The sequence below is a fragment of the Diadema setosum genome, chromosome 3, assembly GCF_964275005.1.
Source record: "Diadema setosum chromosome 3, eeDiaSeto1, whole genome shotgun sequence".
NCBI classification, from domain to species: domain Eukaryota; kingdom Metazoa; phylum Echinodermata; class Echinoidea; order Diadematoida; family Diadematidae; genus Diadema; species Diadema setosum.
In genome coordinates this window covers 44,573,821-44,591,491 of record NC_092687.1, presented here as the reverse complement: position 1 = coordinate 44,591,491, position 17,671 = coordinate 44,573,821, and the positions used below count along the sequence as shown (strand labels likewise).

Here is a 17,671-nt window from a genome sequence, read left to right as displayed (position 1 = left end):
ACAGCAGAGGGTGCTGCTGTATTTATTTTGTTGGGAAAAATACTGCTTTGTGTTGCTTTATCTGCTGTCAGGGCACTGCACAGCTAATAAAAGTCTCAAATGCATGTATGTGTCAAAAGCATTCTCACCTTCATGTCTAGGTCTTCAGAATGTGGTGAAATACTTACACAGATGGGCCATAGATATATTCCGCTGAGATGATGCCTGTTAATATTGGCCCGCTGTTATGCAAAACTCAAAAAAAAAATCATACCTCCCCTTGTGAATGCGTGTTAGCTGTTAAGTCTGCTGAAATGACTCTGATACAGCAGTAGAGGGCGATCTCCTATCTGCGAGGTAATGCTCCATAAAGCTCTGTTGCCTAGATCTATGTGCACACTGTTTCACCTCCAAGTAACCTGGTAATAGTAACAAGAGTGGACACTATTATCAGTTGCAGAAGTTAATGAATTCCAACACCCTACCCATTCAAGATTGTTGTAGCTTCCATATTCTTGCAAGCCTGTATTCCGCGTTCAATTGTTCGTTGACTTGGGAAGAAAATCGCATTAAGAGCATTTTTTCCAACCTAGGGGCGAACTTAACCAAGTTTGCATATTCATGCATGTATATAATGCTATCACATTTATTTCACATCTATTTATGAAATCATCTTGTGTATTATTTATTTTCCTCCCATTACATTCCGAGACCTGTGAAATAAATTTATGGTTTGCCACAAGGGTGTAAATACTGTGTCTTAGCGCAGTCGTCTGCTCAGAGGTGTACATAGTGCTTCTCATCCTACTGTTTGCTCAGTGTTGTCAAGGAAAGTGCAAATGTGAGTCACGAAGTAGTCGAGCTGTTGTACGATAAATTCATTGATGTCCAAGGAGGGGAAGGCGTTGTGCTATAGGGATGCAGCCTTCATCATGTTGTGACTCTGTCATTAGATACAGTCAAGCCTATCTTAAAGGAAACCAAAACCCAAAAAGCAATGTGGATTGAGTGAAAGCAGCAACATTAGTAGAACACATCAGTGAAAGTTTGAGGAAAATCGGGCAATCGATGCAAAAGTTATGAATTTTTAAAGTTTTGGTGTTGAAACCGCTGGATGAGGAGACTACTAGAGGATATGACGTATGAGTGGACAACAATACAAAGAAAGTATAAAGGAAATTCAACAAAAATTCACTTTTCTAGAATTATGAAAGAGCAATGGACCAACCTTTTTCAGAAAGCAGGGGGAATAATTGCTACCCCTAACATATGTCAATATCAAGTTGATGGAATTTGTAATTTTCATGAAAAATGGATTTTTGTAGAATTTTCTTTATATTTTCTTGATATTGTTGTCCACTCATACGTCATAACCTCTAGTAGTTTCCTCGTCCAGCGGTTCCAACACCAAAACTTTAAAAATTCATAACTTTTGCATCGATTGTCCAATTTTCTTCAAACTTTTACTGATGTGTTCTACTAATGTTGCTGCTTTCACTCAATCCACATTGCTCTTGGGGTTTATCTTCCCTTTAAGAAGCCATCCGAGGGAGATGAAAGGAGTGGTCTTTATTGACAGGTGACCACTCTAGACGGGTTCTACAGCATTGAACGATGCAATTACTGATCATAGTATCGCACACTGGCATGCATTTTGCTCACAAACTTTTCACAAGAATATTTAGTGGCCATATAGGGCAGGTGGCTGTTATAGACAGGTGGCAGCTGACACATTGTGCAACTGTGTGAGTTTTTCACTCTTGTAGATGAAGCATGCAAATAAAATGTACGTAAGCCATCAACATCTTCCCTCATAGGCCAATGTGTTCATGTGCCCATAATTATAGTATTCAGTAAAAGTGACAGCTTTTGTTCTTATGTGTACAAATTTTAATGTACTTATGAGGCTAATTCCCATCGCTGTGTATAAAATATCTGTGCAGGGATATTCTCCGTTTCATGATATAAGATTTACTGAAGCAGGATAAGCTTATCTGTCTGTATGTTTGATGATGTCACAACCTGTAATCATGAATGTTAAATTAGTCATTGTACAAAGATTGTAAAGATGTTAAACATGACATTATGAAGAATTATAATAGATTGTAAAATATGAATTGTTTGTGATGCCATGATGTCACAGGGAAGATGCATTGCATAGCAGGGAGATGTGTATTTTAAACCGAGAGGGCGCCCTTGAGAGAGGAAACAATACTGAAAGTGGTAAATTTTACTTCATGCTATTTTTTTTTTTGTGTGTTTGTGTGTGGTTCTTTTTCTTCTTCTTCTTTTTTTCTTTTGTTTTGTTATGTTTACCCTAATTCCAGCCAAAATTCCAGATAGTCAAAATCTCACATTGTGGTCTTCAGAGGCAAAGGATAAACTACTTTAAAAGTTTTGCCAAGAATGGAAAGACTTGTGCTACCCAGCAGATGTTGTATTTCAGCCTGCTGGAGGACACCAGAATTTTCTTCTTGTCTTTCTGAAGGATAAGAATGCAAGGCATTTTTTTCCATCTCTCTGATATGTTTTCGTTATTTTGTAAGTTATCGCAGCTGGTGAAAAAATGCGGGGAAAATGCTGAAAATGTTATTTCCTGTGCATTTCCAGTCCATGAAGAGGCATCCACGCTAGATACAGAATTGAGCTGTTTGCTTTTAGCACCATGAAAGCTCGTACAGCTTCTTTTCGTTGGAGCTGATGTCTCTGGGGTTTTTTTTTTGTGTGTGTGTGTATCTATACTTTAAACTTAAAAAATGTGTGCAGATGATTTTTTTGTGTGTAAGCTCAATGTATTTTTATACATTTAGTAGACAAAATAAATTGACTATTATGTTATGCCTGCTTTTTGATGAACACCATGTGAAAAATCTGAACTCTTTCTCATCAAATGTAGAAGTCCAGACTGACTTGAAGCTGAAATTTAGGTTTTTGCCAAGAAAAAAAAAATGCATTGTTATATTCACATTTCATAATGCTCTGTGGTAAAGTTCAGGTAAGACCAAGCGTGGAAGACTGTAATTATTGTTACTCATCCATTGCCTTGTAGAGAATTTCTGACGTGCTCCCACTACCAAAGAATGGCATGCATGAATGCAAGAAAGTCACAAGTTGGTCCATATTTTGGCAAGTACAGTATACTCTGCATTAGTGAAATGGGCATAAGATGAAAGTTGCCTGAAAGTCAAACATAATTTCCAATATCCATTCCTTGTATTTTCTTTTATTTTTTCTCTTGTATAAGTCTTCATTTCTCTATGTCAAAGTTCTTTCTTCGTTTTCATGAGATTCTACTTCAGCAGAGTTGACTGTATCTTTCCCCTTTTCTCCAGAAAAATAAATAGTTCCATACTATCCCAAAATATCATCTATCATAATGTTTTTATGGACTTTACCGTTTGGCTATGACAAAATTTAGATATAATGAAAGAAAACTGCCAGTCCTGAGGACTTTGTTATAACAGGAGCACAGTGTCATCAGATTTGCATTGTTTACAAAATAATTGCATTGGGAAATGTGAAGCGTATACGATATTACCAAGCCACACTTTAATACCAGCTCCAATGTACTGTAATGTAGTGTGTATTATAAGTATCGTTCAATCAGCTTTAGTCATGGAAGTCTCACAAACTTCTTGCATTCAGATAACTCACATTGGCATAGTATGGCATTGAAAGGAATAAGGTAAAAAATCCAAGATACTGCCTCATGTAGAGTATCAATGCTCTACATCCGTTGTCACAAAACTCACGATATGCATTGTACTTAACGATGAATGCATGTAGGCCTGTATGCATGTGCTTTTGTAGATATTAAACATTGTGATGTCTTTTTGTCCTTCTTGAGTTCTCATTGGATAAACAGATCGGTTTAAGTGGGAGATCCGTAACAGTGTGTGTGTGCTGTGAAGAGATATATATCACTGACATAAGTTTTATTTTTATAGATATTTTTGTTTAAGTACATATTTTTGTTTGGTTTGCATAGTCTTCAGTTAAATTGACACTGTATGAGCAATAATCATACGCATTCTTGTGGATGGATTTACTACTGATTGAAGGACATGGAGAAAAAGTTTAATCCTCTGCATTTTTTTTTTAGTGTTGTTTATGTTTTTGCATTGTTTGTTGTTATGCAATGTAATGTGAAGGCCGTGTTTCATTTTAAGCTTAGAAATATGTTTTGATATTTAAGCGCTGAAATTATCCAGGAATGGGAAATCTCTTTGCAGGAATGGATAGTGTCCCTCTTTGGAGGAAAGTTCTTTAATATTTTGTTACAAAAATGAATATTGAAGTCGCATTTAAATAGCATTACCTGGTATTAAAATAACTGTCATGTGCTATTGCATGCTGGCCCATGAAAAGTTTTCACATGGCCTGATTTTATTTTGTTCCTTTTCAAGTCCTCAAAATTGTGTGGTTCAAAAAATCTGTATTGAGCACAGAAGTGAAATGATTTTGAAAAGATGTATTCTGTATCTTTTATCTATCATTCCTTTAATAGGCTATAACTGCCATGTATAGACTGGGACAGGATATTTGGCCCTCAGTTTTGCATTAAAGACTCGGTAGTGTGGGAGTATCAGGCCATTGAAAGACTGGCCCAACTTACATAATTACAAGGAATAACCATCATGAATAGTGTACCCATTTATCACTGATCTCTATTGTATTTAAGTACATGCACACACCCACACACAGCCGAAGAATCTTGAAAAGGAGTTGAATGTTACTAATGAGCGTCTGCTTCGAAGCGCATTTTCGCCGATGGGCAATTCTCTTCTAGGAGGCCTGCACTAGTCATTGTTTTCGAATGTACCCCATTGGACAGCGAATGAAAATCAGTTCAATCAGGCCCATGTTTTCTTCCCCCATGCTACCGGGTCTTTAGCCCATTGAAGACGAGCCCCGAGTATACTTGGACAGGCGTCTACTGTAAAACATGATTGTATATTCGTGGCATGAATTTTTCACGAATTGGAGCCGACAGCCTTTTTTGCGGCGTGAAATTTTCGCGAACTGCCACTGGCATTCAATGCACATAGTGTAGACAAGAACTTTCGCGTGCATTTTAATTTCGCGAATCTTGGTGCTCGCGAAATTCGCGAAATTAAAATTGCACGCGAACATTCCTCGTTTTACAGTATTGGAAATGAGTGTTGTACCAAAATCAGCCCATCCTCAATGGGTTAAAATGCTTACTAATGCTACTTTCCTTTGAACGCCTGTCCCCATGGCATTTAACCCATATCCAATGTCTGGTTTAGAGGAGTCTGTGCAAAGTACATGAGGATTTGAAAATCTGGTAAGAAACTACTTAAAGGACAAGTTCACCGTCATAGACGTGGATTTAGTGAATGCAGCAATATTAATAGAACACATCAATAAGAGTTTGAGGAAAATCGGACAATCCATTTAATGTAAAAGTTATGAATATTTGAAGTTTCTGCTAAGTCACTGCTGGATGAGAAGACTACTACAGCTTGTGATGTCACATGTGTACAACGATATAAAGAAAGGAAAATTTGAGATATTTTTGTTTTTCTCACATAATAAAAGAACACCTGTCTTCCCTCTTTCAGAAGGCAAGGGGGATAATATTACCTTTAACATACGTCAGTGAGGAGTCGAGGAAATGTGCACCTTTTTCAAAAAGTAAAGTCTTGTGAAATTCTCTTTATATTTTCCTTATATCATTGTATGCATGTGACATCATACACTGTAGTAGTCTTCTCATCCAGCAGTGATTGCACAAATACTTTAAAAATTCATAACTTTTGAACAGATTGTCAGATTTTCATCAAACTTTCACTGATGTGTTCTACTAGTACTGCTGCATTTACTCAATCCACATGTATATGAAGGTGGACTTGTCCTTTAAAAGAGAGCTGCAACCTAGCAAGGAATGACATGTCCAACCTGTGCAGGAAATGCTGTTTTATTGTGTGTGCAATAAAAAGAGATGTAAATTTTATTTTTTATCATTGTACATGAGGAATTTTATGAACTTGGAAGGGAAATAATGATAGTGCGTGTATATTTTTGTTGTCGTAGAAATTGTACAGCTAAACCCCATTTATAGCTTGCTTGTGTTGACGTTTATGTACTCAGAGTGAGAAAAATATTGTTGAAGTGTCAAATTATTCATCCAGGGAGTCTTATTATTTAACAAGCAATTTATTTCTGTCAGGTCTATCAATGTACACGTGTATTCGAAAAAAGAAATTATACACTTCTTGAAGTCAGACCAGTGTAACATGTAGACATAGGACATTGTGCTTGCAGTAAACTAAGGCTTTACAGAAGATTCCAATCCTGATCCAGAGGAGTTCAATGTGATGTGTCCAATGGGAGGGTGAAATTTAAGTATGCAATCTGGATTAAATTTGTCAAATGCTTCTGTTTCCAGTGATCATTGAGTTAAGATTTGGAGGTATTAATTGGTATTGCCTCCGCAGTATGTCAGCTATTTCAAGAATATTCACTGCTCTCTGGCTGAAAGAGTTTATAGCTCTAACCAGTGCGACACCTTCCTTTATATAACTTGAACTTATGACTCACGTTTAAAGGGACTGTACAGTACTGGTTGAGGTGGGGATTCATGTTTTGAACATTCCTAAGTGAGATAATGAAAAGCCTCTTATGAAAAATGAAAGAACATATAATGTTAAGAAGGATTCAACGTTTATTTGATGAAAATTGGTTTTCAAATGGCTGAGATATCCAAAAAAGTGCTAATAATAAAAGGCGACATGCCACAACTTTATTAGGATCTCTTTGTTTTACCTTGTTTTTGGATATCTCAGCCATTTCAAAACCGATTTACATCGAATAAACTGTTGATACCCCTTAGAACTGCATGCTCTTTGACATCTCATAGAGTGGTTTCTGAATATCTCGCAAAATGTTAAAAGCTAAATCCTCACCTCGACCAGAACTGTACACACCCTTGAACACGGTTGATGTATTGGACTTGATGAGACCCCAAGACAAATTTATGGCACGTTTTCTCCTTTTCTTGTCATCTGAAATTAGTTTTTTGTTTTGTTTTGTTTTTGGTTTGTTTTTTCCACTGGATTGTTTTCTGATTATACATGTCATTTGGATAAAAAAGAGAGAAAAATATGAGTGATATTTAAAGATTGCGCAGATGTGTAAAGTGTGAATTTCAGTATCAACCCAAATGCACCTTATACTGCCTGCAAATTTTGTGCGTCAATGTAGATAAGAAAGCTTTAAAAAGAAGTGTTACAAAAAAAAAAAAATCAAGCAGTTTATAAAGAAATTTCATTTTTGCATGTTTTACCCGTCCTTTTGCTAGCCTACCTTTTCGGATGGTATTTATCTCACACATATCATACTGTTTAACACAAACCAAACAAAAACATATAATGTATTATGTACGTTGAGACAATCTGGAACAGCATGCAGATGTGCCAAGTTTGATATTAATGTTACGTTTTACCAAATACTGGCAGGTGATGATGTTGGGCTATAATGTTTAGTGCACAAACCGCATTTTGTCAGCACTGTTTACATAATGTGTTTATGTTTGTTTCTGTCTGTGTGTGTGTGTGTGTGATTTAGATCCAGGTCTGAAATGTAGGCTAGCATTTCAATGTGCAGTCTACAATATTTATACGTGTATGCTCCAAACTATGCCAACTTTAGCATTACTCTGTAGTATATGTCCATTTTATGCAATTTGCATTTGTTTTATATTTATTTGGAAAAAGAATGTACGCATGTTTTTGTCGGGTGCCATGTACTCGTATATGGTCCTGCATGCAAGATATTGTCAAATGAACTTGAATAGCAGAGTTGAGCTAATTTGAAATTGAATCATTGAGCGTGTGTGTGGGGCATAACAAGATAATTTCCACAAAGCACCTACCCTGCCTAACAGCATTACTCATTGCAGCCCTTTGATATGGAAAGCGGTAAGAATATTGCATATTAAACATGTAAAACTTGGTGAAGCAGCATTGTTAGGTGTTTAATGAAGGAAGCATGACATTTTAGCAAAAGAAATGTGTGAATATAATTGTGTGTTTGTATATTTTTTTCACATTCAAGTAACCTGGAATAAATTGAACACTTGCAGGATGACAATTGCCCTGTTTGCTATATTCAGAGTATTCATTCAGCTTCAGATGTGATGTTGTATAGATGATGTTCCCCGTCCCCCGTTTTCTTAGGTTTGCCAGCTGGTGTTCAAGTCTGAAATGAAGAGATGACTTGTATTTGATCATTCCACCTTCACATATCGCCATATCAGATAAATTTGTGCGTATGCTTCTTTTTCACTTTGTCAAGAGGTCTTTCACTGATGTGACTTTTACAGTGTGAAAATTTGAAGAACTATTATTACTGTAGAGTGCTTGAATCTCCTCCCTTCAGAGTTATCTGGACTCTCTCGTAGGAAAAAAAAAACAACAACAAACAAATGAGAAAAATGAAAGTGTAATTGCAGTACATATATTGCAGCAGGCTTGGTGCTTTGTGGAAATCATGCTAAAAGTACTCTGTACTTTTCAAAATATTGTGTGTTTGTTTCTGCTTGAGAAGTGACATAAAATGGTTCAGTGATTTTTGTTTTGAGAGTTACTCGGCTCTTCTCTGTATAGAGGTTTATAGCATCAGAAATGTATCTTATATCATAATAATGTGTGTTCCCTCAAATGTGCACTGTGTGGCAGTAGATACCTATAGTAATAAAAATCATCCAAAGCTTTAACTTGACGGTGTTTTGTGTTTTTTGTGGGCTCAGTTCAAAGTATACTATACAATTATCATGTTATGGCAATTGTATATATATTATATATCGTATATTATATATTATATTATATGTTATATATTATATATTATATATCATATATCATATATTATATATCATATGTTATATATTATATACAATGTAATATAATACATTCTACTACATTTATGTGTATATGTGTGTGTACATAATATGCATTAAGACAGATGCAAAAAAAAAAAAAAAATAGGAAAAACATTAAACTGGCCAGCAATGCAAATTTAATTAAACAGACAAATTTGAAAAAACATGTTAATCCACTTTCCAGCAAAAAAAAAAAAAAAATAAATAAATAAATAAATAAAATATGAAATAGAACAAAGCTTTGAAACATACCTTACAGGAAGTTTTAACATACAAGTAATTCTAAAGGTACATGCATCACTGAAGATCTCCCTCCATAGATAGATGTATGGATTAATTACACTAGCGTAAGGATGAAATACAAATAGAAAATGGAAAATGTGTTTCTTTCAATGAGAAAAATTTACCTTATCAAGTCAGAAAATATTTTTTGTACATATCAATAGACCATACATATCAAAATGTCCATCTCTTTCCTAAAGTAAAAAATAAGAAAGAATTTAAAGGGATCGTACAGTTTTGGTTGAGACCTAATTTCATGTTTCTAACATTTTTCTGAAAGACAATGAGAAACCTTATGAAATATGAAAGAGCATGTCTTTTTATGAGGAATTCAACGTTTATTTGATGAAAATTGGTTTTAAAATGGCTGAGTACATCCAAAAAAGAGCGATTCTAATAAAGTGTGGGACCCACACTTTATTACAATCTCTTTGTTTTACTTTGTTTATGGATGTTTTAGTCATTCCAAACCCAATTTTCATCAAATAAACTTTGAATTCCTCTTAAAATGGTATGCTCTGTACTATATCATAAGTGTTTTCTTGATATCTCGCAAAAAGTTAAAAGCCCAATTCTAATCTCCACCAATACTGTACCATCCCTTTAACTACATTGTTCAGACTTCTAGGGAAGCTGATATTAAAAGATGGAAACAACCCACATAATACAAATAGCAGATGGTCATCTTTCATGCCACTAACTCTGTTATAGATATATAGATGTCGTTTAGGAGGCTAAAATGACACTGACTCTAAATTGTTTCGACTCCCTCTGCATTTCTGTAGCAATATAATTTTATGAAAGTAAGAGGTCTTGAGATGAAATCAGCGCATTCTCTAGAACAATCTGTCAAATCTGATACACTGTACTGTTATTCAGCGTGTCATCATCGTCGTTGCCTTCGCCGTCATGTGATGAGATTGTAAAGCGCATAGGCAACATTCATTTGTTATATGCGCTATAAAAATGTCATTATCATTATTATTATTATTATTATCATCATATCTGACAAATTCACATGTGCATCTGCACTCTGCAGATTCTCGCTCAATCTGGTTCAATCTGATATACCTGGTAAGGGTGGGAAATGATCATTTCGTTAATTCCCGTAATTGTAGTGGGCGTTCAGTTGAGCGAGCTCGTAAGCTTGAGAGATGGTCTCTTTCAATCATCTACAATATTACCTAGTTGCTTTTATGCATGATTTTGCCACTTGAATAAATAACCAACAATATAATCTTCTCTTGATTATTTTCTATTCCATATATATTATCATAATCAATGTGCGGTGTGTACAGAATCAGTGGCTGATCCGATCCAGTGCAAGGTGCACCAGGTGCCCCCCCCCCCATATTATTTTCATACAAATATTTTACAAATATTTTTGTTTGATATATAGGCCTAAATATAAAAAATCAAAAATCTCCATACCGTCAACCCCCCCCACACACACACACACCCTCCTCCTCACTCGCTCTGCTCGCCCCCTTTCTGTGCCCCTCCCCCCCCCCCTTTTTCTGGAATTCCATGGATCTACCCCTGCAGAACAGTAAAAGCTCCTTTGTGTGGGGAAAGGCCGGGGATACCCCTCCCTCTTTTTTTTTTTTCCATAATCTTTTATTGATTCCATATTCAATACAATTTCGTGATAAATTGAATCATATGTATTACAAAATTCACAAAACACAATTATAATGAAATCAAACCAAGCTGTACTTTCAGCAGGAACAGTGCATTATTAGCAATTAAAGGAAATACAATTCACCGAGAAAAAAAAAAACAACAACATACACTGCTTACTTGCTTTCATTAAAATCAAATGGATCTGTCCTTTCAACATGACAGCGCATTCATAAAAAAAAAATATATATATAAAAAAAGTATTTATATTAAATGGAGCTGTACTTTCAGCGTAACGGTGCTTCATACAAAGAAATATTTAACACATCAATATGCACCCAAATAAAATCGATATACGACCAAATGGAATCGATATTCCCGTTAATCACCCCCCTTCCCCTCCCCCTCCCCCCTCCCTCTCCCCTCTGCCCTTCCCCTCCCTTCCCCCCTTCCCCATGGACATCTGGCTCCGGGTCCTTCCATACTTATTTTCAAATTTTCCCATTTACTAAAATGAATGGTTAAAGTTCCCTTCATTGATGCTAATTTCTTTTCCTCAAATCTATCCTCTATTCCCTATAATCTATCCTCTATTCCCTATAATCGATTGCACGTGCTTGATCCGATTGCTCCTATTTGTAGAAATCGATTGTGACCTTTCGACAGGAGTTCAGGGTGACTAGCCCTCTCTATGTGTAACTTGTAGGATCGCCCTACAAATTCGGTCAAAATGAGTTCAGGAATTCTAGATATCCTTCGGCCGAAGTTCGATCAACTTGACGGCAAGCAAACTACTCAAAAAACTGTGGGAATTACATCAGTAGCAAGTGGGATAGGTGAGTGAAATCTTGCCGGCTCCGTGCCTAGTCCCACATATTTACATTTGATGCTGTGTGTGTTTGCGTTTGCCAGGGTTTAGTGCAGCATGTATCGGCTACGGCTAGAATGGGGACCGAGTAGAATAAATCTAGGGGGATCTAGACAGATCTGAAAACTTAACACCTATGATGATTTCAGCTGTCATAGATACTGCACTTGGTTGATGTTTAATGTAGGCCTAGAGTTCTAGGCCTACCGTATTTAAACTGAAAAGCCAAAGTTCCTCCATCCTCCACTCTCCTTTCCAAAAATGAATCCACCGCACCGCACGCATGTCATGCTCCATACTTCAGGGCAAGGTCAGGGTTTTTCAAGGTTTATTTTTCTGTAACCACTGTTGCTTGTAGTTGTAGTGAACATCAGCAATCTCGCTACATCAATTGTAATAGTCCTCCTGTAGCTATGGCAGCATTTAATCCATTCTTTCCGCAATTCTCTGTCTGCATGGTCTGAGAGCCTTTTTTTATGCCCCCAAACGAGATTCATTTTGCAGGTCGATGGAGAAATGGACAGATTGGTAATCCACCTGTGCGAAAGCAGTCAAGTGGAAAACTAGAATCTGGGTGAGGGAGCAGAGGGAAGTGACAGAGTAGGAGAGGGTCTGGGAGGGGGCTTGTACGGTCTACTTTCAGAAGTTGATTTTCGAACGTTAATGTGCGGATTTCTAAAGTTCTAACAATTACAGCCATGCTTCACTACCTTCACCTCAACTGCTTCTTCTGAAATTTTTATCACATCTTATCACCAAACTTATCTCATCTGTTTTTGAACCTTCATTTTAAGTATGTCCCATGTTTTTGTAATGACGAGTGTTCCTTCCATTGGCATGTTTCCTTTTTGTCCAGGGTTTTGTGGAGGAGCGTTCACACTGTCTGTGAAACCTGCAGGCGTCGCTGAGGGTCTTTTACGCCTGGGGTCAGTCACAGCCTCCTTTGGTGAGTATAAAAGCTCATGAGAGCTTCATTTTAGTGTTAAAGCCAGTAATTAGTTTCATTAAATTGTCTCCATAAATACTGACCGCTTATTGGTCATTTTGTTGAAAGTACACTTCAAATGAATCTAGACATGGTTATGGACCATGAAAAAGGCCCTGTAGATCTGGCTTGATGACACATACTCCTGGCTTCTTTGAGAGTGCAGAATATCAGTTGAATGGAGCACAGATTCCACCTATTTCTTTTCTTGATACCTTGTTGCAAGACATAGAAACCCCTCTACTGTATACACTATAATTTTCGCGTACATAAATTTTCGCGAATTGCCGCTGTCACGCATTTTTGCGAGTGGTTAAATTTGCGATTGGGGGACCAGAGAAAATATGAAGTGGCAAAGAAAGTGTGAATTTTCAACTTACTAGCAAATAAGAATGGTACTAGTTATACACTGCATGAAAAAAACTTACTAAACTCTGCGAACTAGTACCGGTAAGTTAGAATTCAACATTTTTGAAGTGGTTAAGTCCATCGCGCTAGATTTCTGACGAGTGGTACGAGGGAGGGGTACAAGTAAATTCAGCAGTAACCAGCTGGAGCATACGAAGCCCCGGCCCCTAAAGTTGACATACAGTACTTGTAAAGACGTAGCGGCATGCAAACGCAATCTGAGCTAGTAGTAGTACATGTAATCAAGGGTGACACGCCGCACGTTTGTAACGTTGTGGCGCAATGAAAAAAAAAAGAAAAGAAAATGGAATTTCTCACAGAAATAGTATTGCGCCATCTACTGTGCTGTGCGAATGCTACTTACAGCGACTGGGCTGTGTATACTACACGTAGTAGTTAGACGTGGACGTGCTATGGTACTTAAACAAGCTTAGCCAGTATGGTCTGTTCGGTAAGCCGTGACATGGTATACTAGTACTGAAATGTTCGTATTCATCAAGGCAAGGGATTCATTTTGGAAGGTAATATTTTCGCATGTTGTTAATTTCGCGAATTGCTCCTGACTCGCGAAATTTGCGAAAATAAAACCCACGCGAAATATATGGCGTATACAGTAATTTGCTAGTCATTATTTCAATGCCGAGGAGCAAATGTAAATTCCTTAAGATGTTCTTCATTCAAAAAAGAATATGCATTCAAAATTATTGTGCCCCATACATTCATGTATCAATTCTGTATTTTTCTTTTTACCTTTTTTTTTGTTATCTTCTATTTTCAGCATTCTATTTGATATGAAAGCCCTCCCAAACTTGACTGCATTGTACAATAGGAGACTGAGTGTTTAGGTGTAGCATTGCACCAGTCTGCCACATAATAAACTGAGAGCCATTTACAGTTTAATCAATGGATTAATGCAGTTCTGATTTACCTTGGTGTTGAGAGTTTACTGCCATGACATCTGAGCTCAAATCCAAAGAGAACACAAGTCATAGTCATGTGATGATGTGTTGATTTAGGGCCATGGCCCAGTACAGGTTAAGTTCGTCAATACACAACTTCAAGCAAGATAGAGTAAAGACAATTTTGAAAGTCTTCTCTGTTTTCACCCCTCTCCATTTCTTTACCCTTCACAGCCGCAGTAGGAGCCATTTTTGCCGTGACGACTGGTGCTACTGCCTCCCTACGAGAAAGTGACTCACCCCTGAACTACTTCATTGGCGGTTGCACATCTGGACTTTTCATTGGGGCAAGAAGTGAGTTGAACCTTCCTTGTTCCCTAAACCTCACAATAGCTGCAGTCACACTACGTGAAACTACTAAGCATACGTTGTACATGTATAGTTTACTTACATGCTGTACATGTCATGTAGATTGTATGAGAAAAGCCACCAGATTACTGTGCTCATTTAAAAGTAGCAGACAACCTAGCCATGAAGACTTCATGGTAGGTTAAGCTTGGCTGCAAGTGAAGACATTGGTACTTTGCCAAAATTGCAACTGATTGACAAATTGCCCTGCATTTTGTATATCAACATAAATATGCAGTTGCAATAACTCAGTGTAAGAATTTCATCATTTTTGAACTCTGCTACAGTCTTTAATGTTTCTGGCATTGCTAGATGTTCCTCCAGTCCAATTTGTAAAGTCACAAAAATTAGTCACAAAAATAGTCTCAATTTAGACAATTTTCACTTTTCATGGAGCATGTTAGAACAACGTAACTATTTTTTTTATTTTTTTTTTTTAGTTAACTTATTCTGTTTTAATGCCCAATTTTCTGCTGACTTGACTGCACCTAGACCTTGAGGTTGATTATTTATTGTTGCTTCATTGCATTTTTCAAAATTACTTCTGTCTGCATGCTATCTCTTGTACCTTTTTTTCTGTTGTTGGTGTTGAAATACAAGCTGACAAATTATATGTCATTGGTAGTAGTAGAATAAAAAAAAAAAATAGAATAATATCCAAGATGTATTTCAGCAAATCCATGGTTGAAGCTTTTTTACACTTTTGATTTACAACACAAAATTAAGAAGAGAAAATTAGGTTTACAACATACAGACTTCATAGTACAACCCACTCTACATGCTGGTTTTGGGGACATAGATATTTGCTGCTATCGTGTGTTAACAGGTATGAAAGACTTTTTTTTTCTGTCAGTCTATTTTAATCTATTGCAGAGGATTATTGATGAGGGTTGTTCAGGTATGGTCGATGGGTTTAATGTGTTGTAGCAAAAAATCTTTAATGCAAGTATTGATACCGCTATTCTTGATGCTTAGCCTTTTCATTCTTGCGCTGCTTTGATTTTTCTTTCAGCACAAAGCATCACTGTCGGTTCGGCATCTTGTGCTACACTGGGCTCCATGGCTGCCTTCTACAAGTTCTGGAAGAAGAACGACTGGGGTCCGCTAATTCCCGAGAGGAAATACTAAAGTTAGCATAGAATACTGTCAGCTTTTAGACAGTGAGAAGGGATAGGACTGGTGCTCTCTGAGTTGGTTGAAGTTGGTGACTCGTTCCATGACGTATCTCTGCAGTGTAAGACAAACTTGTGCAAGTATGGTCTGGATTCAAGTAAAATGTCACTGCAGCCAGTATAATGATTTCCTACTGAAACTGCCCCTCCCCCCTTTGCAATAAATCTTTCAATTACAGAATGATCAAAACAGTCTGTATTCGCCATGAATCAGTTTCACACTTCTTAGAAAAATGTCTGCAGTATGATCTGACTGTGTAACACTACTGGTGTACAAAAAAACTAACTGGTGTACAAAAACTAACTGGTGTACAAAAAAAAAAAAAAAAGAACTTCCATCAATTAGTATATCACACAGATGCCTCCTCATTCTGTGTTTACAGACACCCATGCACGTGGATGATGAATTTACCAGAGTAAGCTATCAAACGTGGTATCACTTCCTTATTGGGCACAAGTTGACACTATGTATTGCCATGTCTCCCTGTTACTTTCATCTTGGGCTTCTTGATGCATCATTGAACATGTTCACCAGGCTCAACCATTTTGGGAGCGTTTGATTGCTGTGAAAGATATCAGATAGTTCCAAAGACATGGACCTGCAGCACAGTTTCTCTTACAAAGTCTCCTAGCTACACAAGTTTTTGAGGCTTATTTGACAAGGAATAATTAGTGTAACTGTGAAGTGAACTTGGTCTATTGTTTCCCAGTTGAAACACAAAATGAAATTGGTATTGTTGATTTGAAGTAGGGTAGTCCAGAATTGGTCATTGCATAGCATAATTTCTGGTAAATTAAAGAAGAAAGAAAAAGATTGAATTCAAGTACAAAGTGGAGGGAAGGAGAATAACAGTAAGAATTATATACCTGTGAGCTATAGCTGTGATGAGGAACTGGACAATAGCCGGCAACAAACTGTTCCTACTTCAGGCACTGGTTTTCTCAACCTCAGCAATCCTTGCGTTCAAGACAAGATCTCCGGTATGAACGAGCGATCTCAGAGAGCACCAGAAATGATGATGGCCAGATTTTCAGGTTGATTGATTTTCATTGTTGTCATTGTTATTCTGACTTGATGTACATACATAGAACTAATGTGGATATTTCAGCAGCATTTTGGAATAAAAATGGTGTTGACTGTAAACAATGTTGCTTGTCTGATTCTGAATACTTTCTTGGCTTGGTTATCCATTTTGTCTAGTCAGTCCATCATTTTTACTTTACCTCTTATGAGCAGACTTTACCCCATCCTACTTTTGGCCTTTCCTTTTGACATGCATTTCCAAACACCAGAACAGTATGGCTTCCTTGGACACTTTAGATTTTCATCCACTTGCCACACTATTTTCTTGAGCTTATGAGAGCACTTCAGTAATGAAGTGTGTCTGTGGTATCTTTGGCATGTACAAGTACTACTGTACAAACTGAAACCATGATGATGAATTCAGGTACATGTACATGTACACACATGCCAAAAACAAATTCACAGAAACATGCAAAATACACACTGTAAATGTACAGTATGTACACACACATCCATGCACCATAATAGAAAAAACAAACAAACGAAACACAGTCACACATGTTTACAGACAAACACACCCCTATCCCTGCCTCCGGGCTATTGTGTTTACAATTTGTGTGTGTACTGTATGTTATACTGTGTCTGTTTTAATATGTGTTTGTGTGTGTGTGTGTGTGTGTGTCTGTACGTAGGGTGCATCTGTGTAAGGCATCGACCTCCGTAGGAAGTACAATTTGTATCTGGCTATCTCACTGGCCAATCACTTTGAAACCATCATGCCGCCATATTACCCCACTAATCCCGTGCACTTGTATACACAAAACACAGCATCACATGATCTTAGTTATTCCCCCATTCCACTGAGATTTTATTTCTCGTCGGTCACTATCAGAAGCAAAGTTAGTTGCTTCCAGCCATGCAATGAAGGGTATCGGATCGCAGTCTGATGAATCTGACTTGTGTTGGACGACTACATGTATATATCAAGACGATCTTGCCCCATCAGGTTGTCGCCTGACATGGCTGACACTGACCTTATAGTCGACCGACACGAGTCGGATTTGTCAGACTGCCATCTGATAAACTTCAGTTGCTGGCTGGAAGCAAATAACTTTGCTTCCTAC

The 17,671-nt window shown here is 37.2% G+C and overlaps 1 protein-coding gene across 1 annotated transcript; it reads left to right on the top strand.

Moving 5' to 3' along the window:
- The first annotated feature begins 11,420 nt into the window (after positions 1-11,420).
- On the top strand, positions 11,421-15,823 carry LOC140226607 (NADH dehydrogenase [ubiquinone] 1 alpha subcomplex subunit 11-like). The gene is made up of 4 exons (XM_072307062.1): positions 11,421-11,619; positions 12,508-12,597; positions 14,178-14,297; positions 15,364-15,823. The coding sequence occupies exons 1-4, from the start codon at positions 11,514-11,516 to the stop codon at positions 15,477-15,479; spliced, it is 432 nt and encodes a 143-aa protein (XP_072163163.1). The 5' UTR covers positions 11,421-11,513; the 3' UTR covers positions 15,480-15,823.
- Positions 15,824-17,671: the final 1,848 nt, after the last annotated feature.

Bases quoted from the DNA above. Each gene is read 5' to 3' on its own strand.
- LOC140226607 (XM_072307062.1), top strand. From the start codon at position 11,514: ATGAGTTCAGGAATTCTAGATATCCTTCGGCCGAAGTTCGATCAACTT. The intron at 11,620-12,507 runs GTGAGTGAAATC...CTTTTTGTCCAG, and splicing joins ATCAGTAGCAAGTGGGATAG to GGTTTTGTGGAGGAGCGTTC. The intron at 12,598-14,177 runs GTGAGTATAAAA...TACCCTTCACAG, and splicing joins GTCAGTCACAGCCTCCTTTG to CCGCAGTAGGAGCCATTTTT.